Source organism: Thamnophis elegans, chromosome 1, assembly GCF_009769535.1.
Source record: "Thamnophis elegans isolate rThaEle1 chromosome 1, rThaEle1.pri, whole genome shotgun sequence".
Classification (NCBI taxonomy): domain Eukaryota; kingdom Metazoa; phylum Chordata; class Lepidosauria; order Squamata; family Colubridae; genus Thamnophis; species Thamnophis elegans.
Genome location: NC_045541.1, coordinates 98,023,417 through 98,046,526, shown reverse-complemented (window position 1 = coordinate 98,046,526; position 23,110 = coordinate 98,023,417). Strand labels below are relative to the sequence as shown.

At 40.5% G+C, this 23,110-nt stretch overlaps 1 protein-coding gene across 5 annotated transcripts in view; it reads left to right on the top strand.

Annotated features, from left to right (window-relative positions):
• The first annotated feature begins 1,058 nt into the window (after window positions 1–1,058).
• NAV2 (neuron navigator 2) overlaps window positions 1,059–23,110 on the top strand; it is a 253,203-nt gene continuing 231,151 nt past the window's right edge. For 2 of the 5 annotated variants that reach the window (XM_032224985.1, XM_032224976.1), the window contains exon 1: window positions 1,059–1,431. In XM_032224985.1, the coding sequence (XP_032080876.1) occupies window positions 1,381–1,431 (51 nt within the window). In that variant the 5' untranslated portion in view covers window positions 1,059–1,380. The remainder of the gene's footprint in view (window positions 1,432–23,110) is intronic. The other 3 variants (XM_032225004.1, XM_032224995.1, XM_032225011.1) reach the window with 2 other exon arrangements.

The following is a 23,110-nucleotide window of genomic DNA, read 5'->3' as shown; positions in this document are numbered from 1 at the left end:
AAATACAATAGCAAAAGGGGAAAAAACATTCCCTTTCCTATGTTTTTTTCCTGTGTAATGCCCTCCCCCTTCTGACAGAACGTTCTTCCCATAGTTCAGAGTCTAGATATTGGATTGGTGTAACATACTAAGCTAAAATGTTATTTGCTGGCTTGTGGCTCAGTGTGTTGTAGGAATCTGGCCATAGTGATTACTTTATGTTTCAGTGCCGTCTACAAAATCAGGCAATTCAGCAATTTAGGAGCTATCTAGATTGCAGAGCCAACCTTTGTGGAAAGCTAAATCAGAGGGACAGGTTACTACCAACTGTTGATAGTAATGCAGGTGCTGAACATACAGTTCTAACCCTAAGAGCGCTTTTAGCACACACACACAAAATAAAAAAAATCAGACAACATAACGAATGTGGTTATATTTCTATATATCCTATCTTAGGGTTCTGCCAAACTTTAGAGCAACTGACATGAGAAAGAATACAGAGCAAAGACAAAGAGTTTTGTCTGAGATTCTGGGAAATTGGGACTCTTCAGAGGTATTGGACAGAATCTCCTGTTAGTATGACAGAAGTTGTATTCCAGCATATCTGGAGGAGAGTAGAATGGGGAAGTCTGGAATATTTGCATATTCTGGGTTAGATGGATCAAGATTGCACTGACCACCTGCTTATTATTCATTTATGAGGGAGTCAGGTGAACCTCTTTTTCTTCTACCAACCTGCCTGCTTTCCTTTCTATCTGATCTGGGAGTGAAGGGGAGCGCTTCCCCTCAAACCCCCTTCAGATGCTTGGGACTACAACTCCCATTATGTTGGCTGGAAATGACAAAGTCCTGGATCCAATGGCAGCTTAAGCACGAATGTAAAAACCTCCTCCACCTGCTGCACCTTCCCATGGTGGCACAGCCCAGGGTGGAGAGTGTGACGGCCCGGTCGCTTTGCAAAGCTCGCTCAGTTCCCGGGCCGGCTCCGCCCCCGAAATGGTTAAACGCGCCTCTCTCTCTCCCTCTCTCTCTCTTCAGCCCCCTTGAACGGCCCATTGAGTCGGGAGTGCCCAATCTGCTGGCAGCCGCGGCGAAGGGAGACGACTTGCTCGTCCCCGCTGCCTCTCTCTCTCTCCCCGAGCGCCTTTTCAAAAGGAGCGGCGGGAGCACAAACAGGGCGCGCGGGCATCAAAAGCCCCGGGCTATGCGCGGCCAGGAAAACCCTTAAGTTTCCAAAGAGCGCCAAGATGAGAAGATCGCTCTGCGCCCGAGAGGCAGAGATACTCCCCGCAGCCGCCGGGTTAGGAGATGCCGGGTTGGCAACGCGGTGCTGGAGCTGATGAGCTTGTTGTAACCTAGCTGGCCCTGGGCAGGTGTTGGCCGGCGCTCTGGCGGAGGAAGATGAGCGTGATGCTGTGGCGCTGGGAGCACAACAACCTGACCATGAAATTGGTAAGAATGTCTGGACGGGACGCCGTCCTCTGCGCGCCCTTTGCGGCGTCCGGCTTTGCGCTCCTCGCCAAACCATAGCGCGGCTCCAGCTGGCGTCCCGCTCGGATCCAAATCGGGAAGCGGCAAAGCTGGAGAGGGGGAAGCAGGCGGAGGCCAGTTCCGCCAAGCTCCTCCTTCGGGTTGAGCGGTTGGGCCTCTGCCTGAGAGCCTTTCCCGCGGAAGCAATGTAAGAGTTTGGACTTGTGCGGGCTTTTTAACCCCCCCCCTCCCTCTCCAGGTTTGCCTCTCCGCGTGCTTGCTTGCTTGCTTGCCCTGGTCGGAATTCCAGAGGCGCAAAAAGTTGGGAGAAGCCGGCTTGATGATGGATTTGGGTGCTTGGGGTTGTTTTTTTTCCGCGCTTGCTTTTTGTTGAAAGGGCTTTGTTGGGGTTGCTTGGGAAAGTTTTAGAAAGAACCTGGAACTTCTGGATGAGGCAAATGTGCGTGGATTTCCCACTCCCCAGCACAATTGAGATTAGGAAACCCACACATCAGTCTGGAGGGAGGGAGGGAGAGAAATAGAGGGAGAGGAAGGAAAGAAAGAGAAAAAGAAAGAAGGAAGGAGGGAGAGAGGGAGGAAGGAAGGAAGGAAGGAAGGAAGGAAGGAAGGAAGGATTGCTGGCTAGCACAGGACTTGCAATTGTGATCTAAACCTGTGGAGAACCTGTACATTAGTGACTTTGGAAAACTGATTTTCAAACCTGAACCAGCAGCAACTGCTCTTTTTGAAGAACTATGCATGTGCGCCTTTAACCCACCCACTGGATTATTTTTAAACAATGGAAATTGCTCTCCTGTGCACATTTGCTTTAAAAATACATTTCCGATGAGGTTGAGAATACAATAGCAAGGATTTGTTTCAAATGTCAGGAGACTGGCAGCTTTAATGATTGGGAAACTGGCAGAATCCTTTGCACCTTAGAAGAATTTATTGGGTATTAATAGAAAGATGCAACTATGGCTGTCATTCAAAATTGTCTCCTGTGAAATATGGTCCTTTTAAAGGACTGCTTGGACAGGCATCGTCAGTATGTGGAAGATCCTGCTGAATTAAAAAAAAAACCTTTCTCTGTCGGGAGATCAAGATGCTTTTATTCAACATGCATGAGTGCCTGTTGGAAAATTGAATTTTTGAGTTGGCAGGAAAGGGTGTGTGTTAAGTATGGGGGTTATCCAGGCATGAACTGAACTGTTTCTATGCAGTCTGAAATGAGAGGTGACTGCTGTTCCAGTAGTCTGCCTTCTTATGTTCCGGAAATCAGGAAGTAGAGAGAATAGACTCTGCAGGTGTATAGCAAGCCCTTTCTTACAAACATAAACATTGCAGCCGTTTTTGAATGGGTCCCAAACAAAGGTGATTTTTTATTTAGCACATAGAAGGAACTGAGCCAGCATTTAAAAGAAAAGAGGGGAAAAAAAGAGCTGGGTGATATAAGCTTTAAAAAGTGGGTAAAATGCCAGCAATTTTCCCCTTGATGTTTTGGCTGAATAACGGATCAAAAAGCATGTGCCTAGGATCAGACTTCATAGGGATGGTGAAATTATACTAATCAATCTGAAACTCTGATTGATAATAGGAACAGAGCACATTTAACATGTAAGTTAACTTGGGAGCAAGTCTCAGGGAACTCTATGAGTTTACTTATAAATCCAGTGGGTGTTGCAGCATAACAGAGATAAGAAAACTGGAGCATTCCTTCCCATATTTGTTGACTCGTGCTCATTGCTTGACTATATTTTTGTAATTTGTTTTCCTCTTTTGTAATGTGTTCTTTAAACAAAATTACTTGAGAAACTAGCTGTCTCTCATAATCTCTGCCCATCTGAGCTGATATGGCAGGGTTGGCATCCTCCATATTCCTTCATTTAAATAATAACCCAGAAGTGTATTTTATCTGTAATAGCACCTGCAATGAGATTCAATGGAGATTCAAACATTCTCCATTTACTGGGTCTTTAAGGGCCTTGAAGACTACACCTTTGCCTAGACCTTTGGAGAATGTGATTGAAGCCCCCTTATTTCTTATTTCCATCATGGTTTTGTTATTTCTGTCAACTTGTCAGACCTGAGTCCCACAGATGACACAGCAAGATCCAGTTGAGTCCAGTTCTGTATTTGCTTACAGCTAATAGACAGAATCCTGCTTGACTAATCTGGGAGATTCTAGGCTACCCTGAACCTTTTCCTTCCCCACCCCAACATCCATCCTAGTCCCCATCAGGACTAGGCAGTCTCTTGTCTTGGGGACCTACCTGAAATTCAAGTTGTATCTATGCACCATTTTATTCAGAAATCATTTGAGTAGGTAAATGAATGAATAATTTTAAAAAAATAATAAAGAAAAGAGTTACCATAACTGACACCCATACTGCAACTAGAGTTGATGTGATGCGATGCAATAAGCACAAATATTTTAATTGCTGGATTGGGCATGGTTGTTATGCTTTGGTGCATGTTGCTTTTTTCCACCAGGCAAAATAACGTCAGATGCCCAGGTACTTCTAGACACGGAAGAACAGTGAAGGGCACATGGAATCATGCACTGTTCATTTGTTCAACAATTAAAGTTCCCTGTGGCTGATTTTCATTTTCGACAAAAAGCTGACTTATCTAATTTAACCCTCAGAGAGGGGTAGAATACTGTAAAGTACTGTGTTAGTTTTCTTTGATAGAAATAAGCAGTTAATATAGCTGAGTCTAAAACTGAGGAATGGGATAGATGTAGAGAAGAAAGGTTGTACAGGGACAATCTTTATATACTTGGAAATAAAAAGAAGGCCAAGGACCCCCTTGTTTTGGAAACCAGAGAATTAAAAGCAGAAAATTCAGGAATTTCAGAACATTCATACATGGAGAAAATACCTTTAGGCTCAGTCTTTTTGATCACTTTGATACTGCAATGGAAAAAGCCACATGGAAATATTTTTCCTATATGAAAATCATATGAAAAGCCTTTCACAAATGTGTTCTGCAGAACCAATGAAAATCCAATTATTGAAGATAATAAGACAAACCAATTAGCTGGCTAGCTCATATTCTTACAGGTGAGACACAAGCATGATGGGCAGCAGCATCAATTGCTACATTAACTTTGCGGAACTTGAAGAAAGTTTTAACTTAGAAAGGTTGACTACTCAAGTGGTTCTATATCATGTCATTCTTAGAGCTAATGCCCTAGATCTTGCTCTTCTTGGAGGTTTCCAGGTTGCTAAGCTTGGTAAATAAAGTGTGTACAGAGTCTGTTTATTGGTATCAAAAGAAGTGAATCCACTGTATCTACTCTCTTTACAGATCCTACACAAAGATTAATGTGATTTAGACATAATGGGAAGCATACAGTACATGCACTGTCCCATGACTTAGTATATTTTTTGGTGTTGGTGATAGTGATGATTTATTAAATGGATATGCTACCCAACTTTCAACAATCTGAGTTTAAAAATTGTTTAAAACTTTTAAAACAAAACAACACAAAGCAAAATGGAGCAAAGATGTGTGATGGAATGTGCAGCTGAAGGAGAAGGAAGAATATGTTGGTAATAGAATTGCAGTTTTCCAGGGAGGAGGCAGTACTTTTGAATAGCTTACAGGCACTTGTATTTCAGTGGTGAATATTCCAACAAGTGTTCATTAGATAAAGTTTTATTGGTCTTAATGAAAATTGTAGTTTGCTGTTCTCTATCACATTGACTATTCTCTATCTGTTGCAAACAGCTTTTTTCTCATTTTATCAGGCACAGAGGACAACTAGAAGTGCACAGAAATGCTTTCTATAGTTTGTTGCACCTGGTGTGCTTGTCTGGGATGATTTACCATAGAGCTAAACGTTATTGAAAGTCTTTGGAAAAAGTCCTTGGGATCCCTCCCCCCCCAAAATCCACTTTTTAGTAGGTAGATAGCATTACTCGGTGGTGAAGATTGTGGTTAGGGCAAAAAACTTTATTTTTGTAATAATGGTTTTAAATCATGCACAAAGATGTCTCTCATGCACATAGATGTCTCTGCATCTAAATCAAGCAAAGATTTAAGTTAAGCTCCATGACCTTAAGGAAGGTGATTATTTTGTATAAAAGATGCTTCTGTTGTTATTGCTGTACCATTCAAATAGTAAGAGACTCTGTTTTGTTTGCCATCCTGTTCTCCATCTAAAAATATCTAGGAAAGAGGAACAGAGATTCTGGAAAAAAAGACTGTGATGAAGCAAGAAAAGGAAAAAGAAAAACTGTGGTAAATGTAATCATAGGACAATCTGGAGACTTATTTTTCAAAATAGTTCAAGATTAATTAGTTATTGTTTTTCTCTGCTTCTGAAAAGGTTTCCCCCTGCCTTTTATTTTTGCAACTTTTATCCATTTTTCTGCTTATGCCGTTCTGATCACTATCAAAAAAAAATTAAATGAAAAAAATTAAATATTACTAATGTGTAAATCTTGTGTCTTTTTGTACTTGGTTTTATTATGGGTACAGCCTTCTTTGCTGCCAAAGAGATCATAGCAGGTAAACCCGTTCTCTTCTTTCACCACATTTTATGTTTTTATCCTCAGAAAATTATAGTTTAAAATAAATGTTGTGATTCCATAATTCTGCTGGTTTCTTCCAATAAACTTGGGGGGGAGATCAACAGTTTACATTTCATATTATAATTAACACTAATTGACAATTTGTTAAATCCAATCATGAGAAATTTTTTGTTAACTCTGACTGGGAAAAACAAAATTTCAAACTTGTAGTGATGATTTCAATTTGTTACAATGGTGAATCAATGCTTGATATAGGAACCTTCTCCCATGCCAGTAGAAAGACAAGAGGAAGAGTGAGTTTGAATATCTTGAGCTTGTTCTTGTCATTTGAAACTAATTGTTACATCTAAAGAAGCCAATTATGGTTTCAAAGTCATCCTCTGACTTTCAAGGGAAAGTCTGACTTACTATCATTTCTATATGGTGAATATCACAATTTATATAGAATGGTTAATTTCAGATTTCTCTTGAAGGTTATGTTTGTAATAGTGCTGAGATATGCACATAGAGCTTTTCCATGAAAGGGGAAATCTTATGTGGTGTTTGGCGCAATTCTTGGGCAAGTGGTTGGGTTAGAAGACTTACAAGGTCCCTTCCAACTCTTGTTAATCTAATAATCTAATACTTCAATTCTTATTTGGCATAGCCCAATGGACACTTTTGTATAATAGGCAGAGCTAAATTATGCACCAAGGAAGAGGGAGCTATAAAAAAACCCTCTTAATATCTTAATTATATGCATAAGATAAATTTGTCAGAATCAGCAGCCCAGTTTAAGAGTGATAACTAGTGCAATGTAGCATTTTGGATTTAATTTGTTTTGGAGGGGCATAGAAGCTTAAAAAGAGCAACTTTTTCTACACTTTAAAGCAGTGTGATCCCAGAAAAAAGGTACTGCTGTCTTAAGCCATTACAACAAAATGTATGGATATTCTATGCTCTCCAAATTGCTTTTGAAGGATTGAATCCAAAAAGCTTCATGATAAACAATCATATGGTATGCATGGCTTCCTTCAAAGGTAAGACTGTGATGGTGGTGCTTTTATGAGATTTGATCTATTTGTAATTGGTTCTGATGGCTGTCAGGGAGAGAAAAACACACTTCTACATGGCTTTGATTGCATTTTTGATTTCTCTTTTAATTTCAGATTTCTTCTACCAAATTCTACTATAGAACCCATTTCTTAAATTAAAAACTAAGCTAATCTAACATGCTATAGCCATAGTGATCACCTGAGTGCCTTGGGACACGAAGTAGGGTATGGGAGCTAAAGTCTAGTCCTGTTGTTTTTTTGACAGTAGTTACTTTTCAATGCAAATAGTTTTTGAATACACTTACTTTTTGTGAATTTTCATATCCTCCCTTTCAAGTACTAATAATTATGGGTTCCTACACCTTCCATTCCACCTCCCCAATTCCATTTATGTAACATACCTGTCATTTTTTTCTCATTCATTTCGTTTTTGGGAATTGTTTTCACAAACCAGTATGTGAAGAATGAAAGTTTCTTATCAATGTTATTTCTGATCCTGACTTCATTCAGATTCTTGCTACATATTCATGTTCTGCTGTAAACCTTTGTAATTCAAAATGTGCATTTAAAGAAATGATATCATTCAACATAAAAGTAATTGCATTGATTTGAGAACAGACTAGCTACATTTCCTCTGTAATAAGAGTGATTGCAGTTCATATGCTTTCTACATATACATGTAGAAAGATAAGCTTTAAAAAATGGATGGGTTAGGAAAAATTCTAAAGCAAGGCACGCTTAATGATCTTTTTTGTGACTATAAATGCCCTTAAAAGCGATTTGGACTTTAATCATACCGATAACCTGCTCTTTTCATAGACAACGCAGCATTTATGCTTCCCTCTGAAATGCAATTACTTTGGAGCTCCTTTCCCCGACTGCTAATAGCACAGCATGCTCCAGAAAGTATTATGGGAATACGTGCAAACTGTTTTCCTCTCTTACCATTGAAACCTCCATCTTTCAAAGATCAAGGTGGCAGCAAAGTGAAACAAGTGCTTTCTGTTTGTTCCCAAGGGTCTTCTTGCAGTTAGCTGTGAACTGTGAAGCAGAATCAGGCTGGGTTTATTGACATGCAAATGAGCCCAGCAAGCTTTCCTCTTCAGTCTGGAATCTTCTTATCCCACATTAACATAAACCTTACAATTCTATAGGGTAGTTGAGAAATAGAAAGCAGGCCTAAAGGAGTTGGACAGGTGGTTTCTCTCCAAGCTGCTTCAGTGGCAGAAGGACCACTTCAATGCTAAGGGGTTTTTTCCTCTCCCCCTTCTCTCTCTGCCCCCACATTTAGTTCAATATTCTGTGCAAAAGAATGTTGGTGATATATTACATTGCACTTTTTTTGTCTCAATAGTCCTGAGAATGTGTTAAGTCACAGCAGCTGACTGTGCAACACCCAAAATACCTCATTTCGGTGCACTTCTGGGAGGATAATGAAGAGCTCAGGTATTGCTGAATACTGCAGTCTTAAAACAAAATGTCACCCCTATAATAGCAAAATAACTGCACGTATATATGAGCATATCCTTGCAGCTTTTCCCATGCTTTATTGATGTTGATCTCATCTTTGTAAACATCTTGCTACTGGTTGAATATTAAAAGATTTTTTAAAAATACAACACACAGGGCAAAAAAGCTGAAAATGTGTGCTTACTTTCTCTTCCTTTAATAAACTCTATCTCTCTCTTAGAAAATTCACTGTGAAAATAAATCAAAAATGTTTATGTCACACCCTTATTAGAAATATGTGCAAATTCCCCAAAGGATTTTGCATAGAGGCAGAAACTATGGAGATTCTCAGTCATCCAGGTCATGGTTGTCCCAAAGGAGCTTTTTCAATGATGAAAGAAATGTCCTTCTGGGTTCAGCTCCAAGTGAGGAAAAAGACACTGGAGACATGGAGGCTGCTTGGAAAGATGGTTTATTGTTGGACAGGGCCACATGGCTTGAGCCCTGAACAGAAAAGGTGATCATATGCTTCAATGTTGGTGGAGAAGAAGAGAAGGGCTGAAGGAGGGGCTTGCTAGGCTTTTTATAACCTGTTCAGTCCCACCTCTCTGTTTCCTGTTCCTGTGTAAAAAATCTATTTTGATTGGTTGTCAGAGTCCCATGGGGCCATGCAGGGGCTACTCTCTAGGCTGTGTTTTGAATCCAGGTATGGATGAATTCTCAGATGCCATGTGGTCAGTTGAGTAAAGGGCCAATAGTATCATGCTTTCCTGTAGCTGTGGTGAAGTCTTTATTATGTAAAGTGGGCTAGCTTGGCCGCCTTAATGGCCCATTAACAGTGGGGATGGGCAGGAAGCCACAGGCAACTATTCTGTCTTTTAAAACATGTTTCTTTTCACATCCAGAGAAATATTCTGCCTTTTCAATATTTCCTAGGATATTTCATTTTTCTGGGAGAGGGCTGGATGATAACTTCCCACATCAAGAGGCAACTGGACTTTCTTGTTTCTTTTTGAATTCTCTGAATCTTTGAGCCAAAACCCAATTTCTTTGAATCTTTGTTTTTCTTTGAAAATGAATTTTTGAGACAAAACCCAATTTAAGACTAGCTGGCAAGTATGTATAGTTAGAGGCATTTAAAGGCCTGGTACTCTTGGCAGCTGCATTGGCGGGCTAACTAATGCTGGTTCAGTACTTTTGATTTGATTCCAAAAAGATGCTTCACAGCAGGCACAGATACAAACTTTGTATTTAATTGCAATTACTTAAGGCAGCCGTATCTTGTTCTGTCATTGTGTGTCAGCTCCAGAAGGGAGATCTGTGATCTCAGGAAAAGACAAAGCTTCTTTAAAGATTTAGACATGTGTTATATTTCTATACCCCCACCCCCACTCAAAAGCACCTTCTAAAATTATTTCAAAAGTCCCTGACAGCATTATTTTACACTTGAACTATTTAGTCAGAAGAATATTTACAAAAGTGTAAGGCTTCCTACTCAAGAATCTGAACGGCTGACTAAGACAATTGTGAAAGCCCAAGGAAAAGTAAAAAAGGCTAGCACAAAAATTGAAATATAGAAGCAGCAACTGAGTTTGTACAGTTCATGGCTTAGAATGAGAGCGACAGCCAAAGGACATCAAGTCATCAAAGTGAATCATTATAATGGTCCTTACTGTCTTCCATTTTAATATAGTGTATTTGTGACATTTGTGATGCATTTTGCCAGAAGGCAACTGGGAGTGTAACATAATGGTAGTTAGACTCCTCTTGTATAGTATATATAATATTTGTGCAGAGACCATCATATAACAACACACATTCCCAGAGGTCCTATCATATTGTGAATATGCATTTTAGTTTTTTCATCGTACAGTAAAATGATATGGCAAGTTTATTTTAGGCTCAACGTAATAGGTTGGAGCCAGATATAGTTATGCATAAAGTAGATCCTTTGGAATTGATGAGATGTGTTTGTCATAACTATCTTTCATTTTATTTTATAAGAGAGACTGATTAGCATTATATTTTCTAACTCTGGACTCATGTCTTCTGTATTATTATTATCTGTTAAACCTATTTGTTGCCTATTTCACAATGGGGCTATGCTAGGTGGCTTACAACAATAAAAAAGAAGAACTGAAAACAGTACAGTAGTTCCGTAATTATTAGGCAAAGATTATATTTTATGAGTGGATTAAGCCCTAGGTACTTTTTGGTGGCCTCACTACAAGAGTAATTTTTGTGGCACAGAGTTAGGGATGAGATAGTATGAGTTGATGGGGACATGGAACAATATTGACTACTGCAATGTGCTCTACATGGGGCAGCCCTTGAAGAGCATTCGGAGACTTTAGCTCGTCCAGAATGCAGCCCCCCGAGCGATTGTGGGTGCACCTCGGTACACCCACGTTACACCTATCCTCCGCGAGCTGCACTGGTTACTGATTGGTTTCTGGATACGCTTCAAGGTGCTAGTCGTCACTTATAAAGCCCTTCATGGTATTGGACCTGGGTACTTGAGAAACCGTCTGCTGCCAATTACCTCCAAAAGACCCATTAGATCACACAGGGCAGCCTCCTCCGGGTTCCGTCTACCAGCCAATGTCATCTGGCTACTATCCGAGGGAGGGCCTTCTCTGTGGCAGCTCCGGCCCTTTGGAACGAACTCCCCGCAGAGATTCGGACCCTCATCTCTCTCCAGGCCTTCCGAAAAGCCGTTAAAACCTGGCTGTGTCGGCAGGCCTGGGGTTGATGAGTTCCCTTCCCCTCTCGAATCGTGTGGTTGTTGGTTGCTTTTAAATGCCCTGTATTTTGTAGTTTTTTGTATCTTTCCCTTCCCCTCCTTGGGTTTGTGTGCTGCCCTGAGTCCCGCAGGGAATAGGGCGGCATATAAATAAAATGAAACTCAAACTCAATATCAGGTGAAATTCAGTTATTTTAATTGTTTCGTCCTTGGCACAATTTATTGGATATTGACAAGCTTTTAAATAAAAGTTTGACATATGAACAGCATGCATCCTTTTGGGAAAAAGTTGTTACGATCAAAATTGCCAGTGGGCAAAGTGATGATGGATGACTAATTCCTGCCTAAATTTAAAATGAACCCTAGAAGTGATGCCAAGAAAATAATATACATGAAAAGAACTTTATGAGTCAAAGGAAAGAAGGATAGAATATTGTAGATGATGGACATGTGATCCTAGTGAAAAAAAAATAACAGCTTTTTAAAAATGCTTTATCATGTGTGCTGTGTAATTCCCAGGGACAGCCTGCTGAGTTCAGTGACCCCACTGAGACCCCAATAGAGCATAGAGCAAAAGTATTGTTAGTCCTCTTATGACATGCAGTTCATGTAAGATAGTAGTATTGCAGGAATTGATGCCATCAGAAAACAGGATTCAGCACTTTTTAGTGGATGAAGCCAGGGATGGGATTCAGCCGGTTCACACCGGTTCAAGTGAACCGGATGTTAATTTTGCATCTGATTTCCCAAACTGGTTGTTTCAAGGACTGGCTGGCTCTGCCCTCCCAGGACTCTCCATGCAGCCTGTTCATCATACCAGGTAAGTGCAAGGCCCATGCGGAGGCTCTGGGTAGGCGAAAAACAGGCCTCCTCGAAGTTCAGTTTTGGGCCTCCTGAGGGCCTCCGGAGGCCAGGGGAGGCCATTTTCACCCTCCTGGAGGCTCATGGAAAGCCTCTGGAGCCTCTGAAAACACCCATCCCCACCATTGTGCAGGAGGCCAAGTAGGCCATGCCTACCCAGCAACCAGGCAGAGAACCAGTTGCTAACAGTTTTCAATCCCACCTCTGGATAAAGACCCATCTGAGTGTATAAGACATCATTTCCATGGGGTGGTGGGTGTACACAAAACTATCACTGAGCAGTGATTGAAAGCACAAAGGAGAGAAAAACTATTATATTCAGAAAGAATCTAAACAGTGGATTCAGTATATCTGGAATGAACTATCTGGTTATTTCTGAATTGGCACTAATGTGTAAAAATTATATATATCAAAGAAATTATTATCTGAAGAAAAATACTGGTGATCCATCTTGAATTTGGGATGTTTTAAAACTGAACCATATTTCATGTTCAAGCTTGACCAGTTTAGGTTGCCCTTGACTAAATTGATAATTTTAGTCTTTTAATCAACAGATTAAAGTGGTAATTGGTAACATGCCCAAAATTTAAGAAATGTAGCTTCTCTTAAATCAACAGGGATAGAGGGTGTACAAATCAAAGACTTTAATTGCAGTAAAGACAGATAGCATAAAAAGCTTTAGGGAAGATCTTTCTTGTCTAGCTTTCATGCATTTCCTGAAAAGGCAATATAAATGAGGATGTTAGGATGAAGTATGCTGAACCTCATGGTAAGAATTAGTGAAATAGATAATAGATCTTTATGTGGTAAGACTTTGATGATTAAAAGGTCAGTTCTCATTTCTACTTTGTATCTATGACAGGTTAAAACTGCATAATTCCCATTTATCCATGCAGCTTCATATGTATCTGTTTAGAATATTTCTGAATTTATTAATTCTGATATTTTTAAAAAAATATTTACAGTCTTTTATGTGCATACATATGCATTTTGTAAATGATAACAAAGCTTTAGACTTTGGTCTTAGTTTCTTATATTACAAATACTATACGCATGAAAGTGTATGTTGGGAAGAGTAGCAGTCTTGTAATGGTATGTGGGAATGACCTTGGCAGACAGGGTAAAAAGATGCAGCCAAGGGAACAGTCAGATAAAAGGCAACTTAGCCCACAGCAGCAATATGGACAAAGCAAGAGAATCAAAAGCCCCCTAGTTTCTTGGGTTGTAAAGGGGATGAGGGAAGAGATATTCATTCAGACATGGAAGTTTCTGTTAATGCACTAAGGTAGAATTGTAAAGCTTACCAGGTCATGTTTCCTGCTTGGTCTATCTCACAATGCTGACAATTCCTGACTAAACTTTAGGCTAAATAGCAAGCATCTAGATCCCTGGTGACGAATGGGGGAGATGGGGTTCCTCCACCTCCTGGAGTCCATTATGACACAGAGCCACAATGTGACCCTGCGTCGGTGTAGGCTCACTCTTGCCTCCTAGTTGCTTTTTCTGCAGAAAAAGCAACCTGTGTTGGGATGCTCCACTTCCCTGCCGGCTAGCGGGCCTTCGGGGGGCTGCTCCTGGACTCGTCGGCCTCTGAAGTCAGATTCCCACCACCCAACTGGTGTTCAGGGGTTCATTCCCTGAATTTCAATAGTGAAATTCAATTTTTTTTACTACCTGTTCTGTGGGAGTGGCTTGATGTGCGTGGCAGGGGAAGGATGCTGAAAAATCTCCATTTCCACCCCACTCCAGGAGAAAGATAACGCAAAATCCCCTCCCTACTCCTGGGGAAGGATATTGCAAAATCTCCATTCCCACCCTACTCTGGGGCCAGCCAGAAGTGTTATTTGCCAGTTCTCCAAACTACTCAAAATTTCCACTACCAGTTCTCTGGGATCTGCTGAATTTCACCCCTGCCACTCCCCCCAGGGGGGATGGGGAAGAAAGAGAGAGAGAGAAATACAGAGAGAGAAACAGAGGGAGGCAGAAAGAGGGGGGAGGGAAAGAGAGAGAGAAATTGAGGGAATGAGGAAAGAGAGAGGGGGGAAGGAAAGAGAGAGTGAGAAAGGGAAAGAGAGGGGGGAAGGAAACAGAGAGTTGGAGGAGGGAAGGAAAGAGAGAGTGAGTAAGAGAAAGAGGGGGGAAGGAAAGAGAAAGAGAAGAGGGAGGGAGAGAGAAACAGAGAGAAGGATAGAAAGAGAGAAAGAAAGAGGGAGGGAAGGAAACAGAAACAGAGAGCGATAGAGAGAGGAAGGGAAAGAGGGGGGAGAGAGAAAGAGGAGAGAAAGAGAGAGACAGAGAGAGAAAGAGGGAGATGGAGGAAGGGATTGAGGGAGGGAGGGAACGAGCAAGGGAGGAAAAGCTAGGCAAAGAGTGAGAAAGCAAGAAAGAAAGGGAAAAGAGAGAGGAAAAGAGAAATGATATTACACAACTTTTTATTGTTGCTAAATGTAATATTTCAAAAGCAGAAAAAAATGGGGCATAAAAGTGCATTGATCACATTTTTCTTAGAACAATTAGCTGAACACTGCTGTTTATCATTATTTTAGGTAGTAAAACCTCATTATTCAGGTTAAATGTTTTTTATTGTTGCTAAACGTAATATTTTAAAAGCAGAAAAAAATGGGGCATAAAAGTGCATTTATCACGTTTTTCTTAGAACAATTAGATGAATGCTGCTGTTTATCATTATTTTAGCTAGTAAAACCTCCTTATTCAGGTTAAATTGCCATGTTGGGATTTTGCAATAAATAAGTGGGCTTTTGGATTGCAGTTTTGGCACTCAGTCTCTAAAAGGTTCTAGGTTTTAGTTATTTGTGGGCATGTAGAGGTTGACAGAAAGCTTCTAAATCCCAGCAGTCAAGGTCTGCTTTTCTGTACAAAAAATTTAACAGAGAAAAGAGAAAGATTTTATGTGGATTCAAAATAATTTTATTTAGACCTACTTAAATTACTTCAGATTATTTGCATTGCTCCAGAAGAAGTTGTGCCCTTGTATGATTTCATGCTGTCAACCAGGATCAGCTACTGAGCTGATTTATTTCTAGTTCAGTTATGATGTAGTGAAACTAGTATTTCTCCCTCTCTCATAGAGAGAAGGCAAAAATATTCCAGTTTTTGTAAAAAAACGGGCAAAAAATGGGGCCCTTTTTTTGCAAAAATGAGTGGTTTTTCACAAAAATTGATGCGTTTTGGCCTTCCCCCACCCACCACCAGCACTCTTCAGGCTTCAGCACATTTTCCACACATTTTTCTCAAAAACGGGGGCGTTTTTGCCTTCCCCCAGTCCTGCTGAAGCCTGCAGAGTGCTCCTGGGGGCCAGGGAGGAGAAAAACGTTTTTTTTCTTACTTACCTTTTCAAAATCTTGGTGTGTCTTATGAAGCATCACCATGAAAATGCCGATGCCGACCCAGCTGCCATCATTTGGATCTGCTTCCTTATGAATGGCTTGGGCATTCAACCCAGAAAACTCCATGGATTTGGGTATGTAGCCAAAATCAACATCGATGGAAGGGTTGGGTGGCCCTTGTTTACCGATTCACTTTTTTTACGCAACCTTAAGTCTTCACTTCTTTGGTGCATTTCAAAATTAAATTCAAAGGAATGGGATTTTCAAGACCTTCTCTTCCAATGCCAAGAATCCAGGAAAGCAGATTTCTCGTTCTTTGCTGGCTACAAGGTACTCACAACTGCCATTTTGGATCTTGGCCAGGGTAGCTATTACAGAAGAGGACGGTGTTAGGGTTACGTTTAGCCTGCCTTGTCTTGCCTTTTCGGTGTGTGTGAACGCAGTAGGAAGAGAGGACTTCAAATGTCCTTCCTGGCGCCTTTGGTGGAAGGTGTTTTTTCCACCTCATAATTACTCATAGTTACAAGTGAGAGAGCTTCTTAAGTCAGGGATCTCCAACCCTGGCAACTTTGGGACTTGTGGACTTCAACTCCCAGAGTTCCTCAGCTAGCTGGGTGTTGAAGTCCACAAGTCTTGGGGTTGCCAAGGTTGGAGACCGCTGACTTAAATCACTACCATTTAATAGCTTTACTTTGTATTAATGCAATATTATTAATGCCTTTTGATTATGTAAGTTTATACCAAAGACTTCACTTTTGGTAAGGGATGTTTAAAAGAAAGCTTTGAATTGTATTGGACGTGGGAGAGTTCCTCGGAATATTTACTACTAAACTCAAAACTTTGTAAATGTTAATATCCTCAACTACACCTTATGCAATTATGCTTTCCTAAGCACTCCTGTCCATCAGATTGAATGTCAGGAGCATTTTGCCACTACTTTTGTTTGTAAACCAGAATGTTGTTGTGTATATGCTAATATTTTCGACTTTCTCCATTCTGGTCAAGTAACATGAAAATGCATTTCTATAAAAAAAAATCTTGGTACGTCTTATACACTGGTGTGTCTTATAGTCCCAAAATATGGTAGTTTTGAAGGAGTGGGGAGTGGTGGTAGTATAGACATTATCTTAATGTCACTTATGTCTAAATTCAGTGTAATTTGAAAGGTAATTCAGTGGCTTGATTAATCTGCAAATGAAGCTTATGAAAAGATGAAAGATTTGCTAGATTTAATTAAAATCAGAAAAGCTTTTTGTTTCTTTAAATCACTTTTATTACATTACTGATTTATTTTCTACCTAAAAAAGGACCTTGGGGAAACATGTAAAGCAACAAATCCTATTTTACTAAGCCACAAATGAATAACCAGCATGGTCATTCATTCCCACTTGCCTCTTCCATTTCATGAATGAAAAAACAAACTAGAAATTGATAGATTCACGTTACAGGGTTACTAACCCTAACCTAAGTATTGATAGCTATACTTTTGATTCCTTTCCTCAATACCTGTAATATGAACTTTTATATTTTTATTGATGGCAAATGCAGCACCTTTTCCTTGCCCAATCATGTCAGTTTGTATCCCTTATACAGTACATCTTTATCATTATTTTAATGCTCCATCTTTTAGAAAAAAAAATTCAAATTACTTATAAACATTGAACGGCCTCTGAAGGGTGATCATTTCTACTAGCTACCCGTGCCCACAAAAGGGCCTGCATTGTTTATTTCAAAATGTTTCACTCTCCTTTTCTTGCGGATTTAAAATCCTTGCAAAAAATGATTCGTAATCACTTCTCAAACAAAACAAACCCGCTAAGAAATCACCATAAGTCCTGGTAGAAATAAATATTTTAAACTTCCTCCTAAACTATTATAGCCTCATCACAGAAAAAACAGAATGAAGCCATTGATGTTAAACGTACGCATGGTATATATATGTATACAATACGTACATGTTCAAATGTAAATGCAAAAGGAATCCTCTTAAAGATCTCAAGAGTGCTGTGCAGATTGTGTGAGAGCAGGTGGTTCTTTAAATAATCTTCAGATTTCCCCCTCCCCTTATTTTTGCTGAATTGCACACGTTTTAAGAGTTCTTTGGAACAATGCGTTCGTCTTTAAGCAAAATAAGGTTGTTTTAAGCTCATTTGAAATAAAGGCTGTTTGTCAACCAGCAATTCTTTTTTATGGAGATGTAATCTGTGCCTGGAATATTGCCAGCCCGGGATTCTGTTTTCATGTTCCCATTTCCCATATGATGACTTGTTTACGCAGGTGTCTGAACACGGGCCTGACCCTAGAAGTGTTCTTGGGAGTATCTCATCACAGTGGTGGAAAAGTCCTGTCTCTCTGTGACTGTCAAGGTTTCTGACACTCAAAACCTGATATTTCACTTTTACCTTGTCAAATATTTCATGTAAGCCACATGCTTCTTAGCAACATTTTCTGTTTCTAATATAACCACAAGGTTGCTATGACCTCTGCTTTGTACATTTGCAAAGAGTGATCTGTCATTGGGGTGTTGTTTTTCCCCTCAATATTGAATGTGAAATTCTTCTGTAAATAACTTTTTGGTCTCTTGATACAAGGTTTAATAGACATGAAATCTGAAACTCATCCTGCACTATTTTTATTAACATTGACATCAGTAAAAGAGTGATGACTAATGTAACTGGATACAATAAGCCTCTGATAACCTTTTCTGCCCCCCCCCCTAATATGTTGAATCTACAAAGAGAAGAGTGATACTGAGAAACAGATCATTTCAATAAATGAAACATTGCACTGGACTACTAAACCTGTATACTTAGTAGTAAACTACCTGGTTTCCTCTAAAATAAGACCTCCTTGGAAAATAAGCCCAGTCGGGCTTTTGAGCGCATGCGCTAAAATAAGCCCTCCCTCGGAAATAGGCGCTCCCCAAAAATATTGTAGCAGCCATGACTTGACCATGGTCGCCACTTCCTGCACCTCAAAAATAATAAGACCTACCCCAAAATAAGGCCAAGTGCTTATTTCAGGGCTCAAAAGAAAATAAGACTCTGTCTTGTTTTCGGGAAAACCTGGTATATTCAGTCAATTAAATCATTTAAATTGGGGATCTCTGACTTTTCAGATGTGGCTAAACTACATGTCTTAGCATCCTTAATCTTTGTATGGTTTGATTTTCACAAAAGTGTGGTACAGATAGTCCTCGACTTAGAACTGCAATTGAACCCAACATTTCTGTTGCTAAATGAGACAGTTGTGAAGTCAGTTTTGACCCGCTTGATGACCCTTCTTGCCACAGTTGTTAAGTGAATCACTGCAGTTAAGTTAGTAATAGAGTTGCTAAGCAAATCTGGCTTCCCCGTTGACTTTGCTTGGTTTGGTTTGGTTTATTAGATTTATATGCCGCCCTTCTCCCAAGGACTCAGGGTAGCGTACAACATTAAAAGAAACACATTACAAAAGTTAAAAAAAATTAAATAGAATATCCCAAACAAACCCAATTAGAATTAACAATAACATTTTTTTTAAAAAAATCGAATTAAAATTAACAATGATCAATAATTTATTTTGTTTTGTTCAGACCAGGCTGGCTTGCTGGAAAAGCCAACTTTTTAGGGCACGTCGGAAGGACCGGAGGTCGGGGATTATACGAAGCTCCAAGGGCAGCTCATTCCAGAGGGAAGGCGCTCCCACAGAGAAGGCTCTCCCCCTGGAGGTCGCTAGCCGACACTGTCTGGCCGACGGCACCCTGAGGAGGCCAACTCTGTGGGATCGCACTGGACGGTGGGAGGCTACCGGTGGCAGTAAGTGGTCTCGCATGTATCCTGGGCCTAAGCCATGGAGCGCTTTAAAGATCATAATTAGTACCTTGAATCGCACCTGGAAGACAACCGGCAACCAGTGCAGGCCACCTAAAAGGGGTGTAACATGGGAGCACCTAGGTGCCCCCATGATAACCTGTGCAGCCGCATTTTGGACCAGCTGAAGCCTCCGGGTGCTCTTCAAGGGCAGCCCCATGTAGAGAGTGTTACAGTAGTCCAAGCGAGAAAGGACGAGGGCATAAGTGACTATGCACAGAGCATCCCGATCCAGGAAGGGGCACAACTGACGTACCAGTCGAACCTGGTAGAAGGCCTCCCTGGTCACGGCTGTCAGGTGTTCTTCTAAACTAAGCTGCATATCCAGGAGGACGCCCAGATTGCGGGCCCTCTCTGAGGGGGCTAAAATTTCTCCCCCTATCATCGAAGATGGAACAAGATGCACAAATCGGGATGACGGAAACCACAGCCACTCAGTCTTGGAGGGATTGAGCTTGAGCCTGCTTGAGAGAAGGTTGCAAAAAGTAATCAAATGACCCTGGGACACGACAAGCGTCATAAATATAAACCAATTGCCAAGCATCTGAATTTTGATCATGTGACTATGAGGATGCTGCAGTGATCATAAGTGTGAAAAACAATCATGTCACTTTTTCCATTGTCATTGTAACTTTAACAGTCATTTAAACAGACTGTTATAAGTTGAGGACTACCAGTACTACCTCTTCAGGGCTTCCTAGTTTATTTTCCTTGGTAAAAACTGCTGCAGGAATTATCTCTCTTTGGCTTCCAAAGAGTATCATTCCTATTGTGATCTTACAACTAGTCCTACCTCATTATGAAGGTTATGAATAAAGAGACTAGCTACATATACCAATGTTCCACCTCCAAATTACGCTTCTTTCCAAAAATAAACCGATGGGTCAGCAAAAGCTATTGTAGATTAAGGAATAAATATTATTTAAAAAATTAATGAAGTTGGGACTTGTTCAGCTATGAATTCTTGCGTGGCAAAATTGGAATCTTTCCACTGTTGCAAGAACATTGTTGTGATTTCTGGCGTACATTTTAAGAACAGTTGCCAGATATAATAATTCATCTCCTGCTCCCCTCCTTTTTAAATTGAATTTGTTTTGAGGAACTATTCAGTGTTGTTCTGTATAAGCAAAGTAAGATTCTTGACACAGATTAGTAACAACTGAATTCTTCTGTTGTGTTTTAGAGCTAGTCATGTATTTGCCCAAAATAAATAAACCAAATCCTTGAACTTATCTTCATTTATCAGGGTTCAATTTCCTTCTCATCTCCAATTCACAGTGGGGAATTTTATACCATGCTGCATAGTCTAATTTATGGAAATTGTTTGCAACTTCTGTGCAGTGATTCACTCCGTTGTTGTTCTTGTCACTTGTTCTTGTTATATTTGGATGGAGATACTGTATAGCAGTGAACTTTATTTGCTAAGATTCACCTTTCTTAAAAAAAAATTAATGTCATGAGAATCTCCACGGAAAGAGAAATGTCTCTACGGTACCAAATTAGCCTTCTGAGAAAATGATAAGGGTGAGGAGAAGTATGTGTTTTTACCACTGAATAAAGTTTTTACTCAGTTTTAAATAGAAACATAGCCTTCTGAAATGGGATTTAAGCAGGTTATTATGAGTGAGAGAGATCACGACGTGCTAAATGCAGTAGAAATGAGTGACACATCACAGCTGTAGAAAGCTCTCTTTCTGGTGAACATTGGGACAAAAAAACCTGTAAGTAAATTCTGATAGTAGGATCCACAAAAGTGTCTGAAAAGCTAAAACAATTTTGCTTAAGAAAATAAGATTTCTTCTTACATTTAGCCTTTTACGGCTACCCAATAACTGCAAATTATTCATATGATTCACTTTCTGCATGAAAAGATAACGCATGACTCAAACCAACAGGGATTTGCAGGGTGTGTGTGTGTGTGTGTGTGTGTGTGTTTGATATTTTGCACTAAGGGAACAGGTTTTAAATTTTCCACAGGTTCACCAAATGAAGAATAGAAAGCAGGCTTGTCTTCTTACCTAGCTGTTTTATAGCTGTTACTTTTCTTCAATCATATGATAAAGTACTGCTTAGCTCATCAGTTATCCTTTATATTTAAACGAATTGCAGGTACAACAGATGAAGAGTATGAAGTTCACCGTTCAGTCATTGTCTTGTGCTTAGTTTGTCTTACCAGGAAAAAGGAACTGTAAGATTTGCGTAGGGGGTTCTCTATCATGATGTAAATGCAGAGTACCACTTGCACTAAAAATAGCTTTGGTTCAAAGGTGCATCTGCATTACTCAATCACTTCATGGTCAACATCAAGCAATTACTAGCATGCTGAGTGGGTTATTTTATATAACCCCCTATAATATTTAAATAATAATATAGCATGTCTCCACAGTACCTCTAATGCCTTTCAATAGGATCAACTCATACATCTTTCTGATACTAAATATACAGTAATTAAATATGGCACATTCAAGCAATGTAAGGGCATGAATTAAATCATTCCTTAATTGATGAGGTATAACACAGAAAGCTGAGTTATACATAGATCTCAGCTGGCCACATGAAAGAATGCTGAACAGTGTATATTTTCCAACAGACATTACAAACATTTAGATGTACCCAGTGAGGTGTGGTGAGGTTTATGGCTGGTGAGGCAAGCGGGCAAAAGCCGCTCTATGGCGGACACAGTGGCAGGGCTTTAAAGTCCCGGCGCCGTGTCCGCCATAGAGCAGGACGCGTCCCGCTGTATGGCAGACACGGCGGCAGGGCTTTAAGTCCCGGCGCCATGTCCGCCATCCCGCTCTATGGCAGACATGGCGCCGGGACTTTAAAGTCCTGCCACCATGTCTACCATACAGCGGGACGCGTCCCACTTGATGGTGCTCGTCTTCTGGACACCTGGAGCCAGGCCTGCCCAGGCCACAGAGTGTTTGGAGGGGGAAGGCGGGATCAGAGACACGGGAGGTGGAAGAGCCAGCACGGGTCCTCCAGCACAGTTGAGCGAGCAACGAGCCCTTCCAAAAAGCACTAGGAGAACCCAAGGCCGGTGCTATGTTATATTAAACAAATAAAAGTGGCGGCTTCGAGAATAGGCAGATCAGCTGCTTTTATCTACTGTAGAGGCAAAAGCTGCCCTGCCGCTATGTCCAAATTAAAGCCCTGGCCTGCTGTTATGTCCAAATTAAGTCCTGCCGGCTGCTTTGTTCCACATAAAAAATAAAGTGCCAGCCCACGCTCCAACAGAGGCAGGTAAAACACACACACACACCAATACACACACACACACACAAATTACTTACAATAATACAAATTATAATTACTTACAAATTACATTAATTTTGAATTCGTCCCTCTGACCCACATACCTTTTCCAGCTGTGTCACAGAGGATTTCAATTCTGCTCTTGTCTGCCATGATGAAAATGTAAAAAATGTAAAAAGAAAAAGGCAAGAGCTGCTGAGGTCAGGCTGGGTTAGCTGCTGCCAGAGCCTCCAATGGATGACTCTGCTTAACTGTTTTTAAAAAAGCCTCTAAAAAAAGGGGCCTCTACAGGAGGAGGCGAGAGAACCATGTGCCTCATCTACATAAGAAATTTTTCGGCTTTTAACCCTTGCTTAACTCTGCTCAAGTGATCATAAAGATAGACTAAATGAGGCACGTGGTTCTCTCGCCTCCTCCTGCAGAGGGCACTTTTTTTAGAGGCTTTTTTAAACAGTTAAGCACTAAGCAGAGTCATCCACTGTGACTCTGGCAGCAACTACCTCAGCCTTTTTCCTTTTAATTTTTCTTTTCTTTTTATGACAGTGGTGAGGCCCTGCGTCCCCTGCCTCCCCTGACTGCA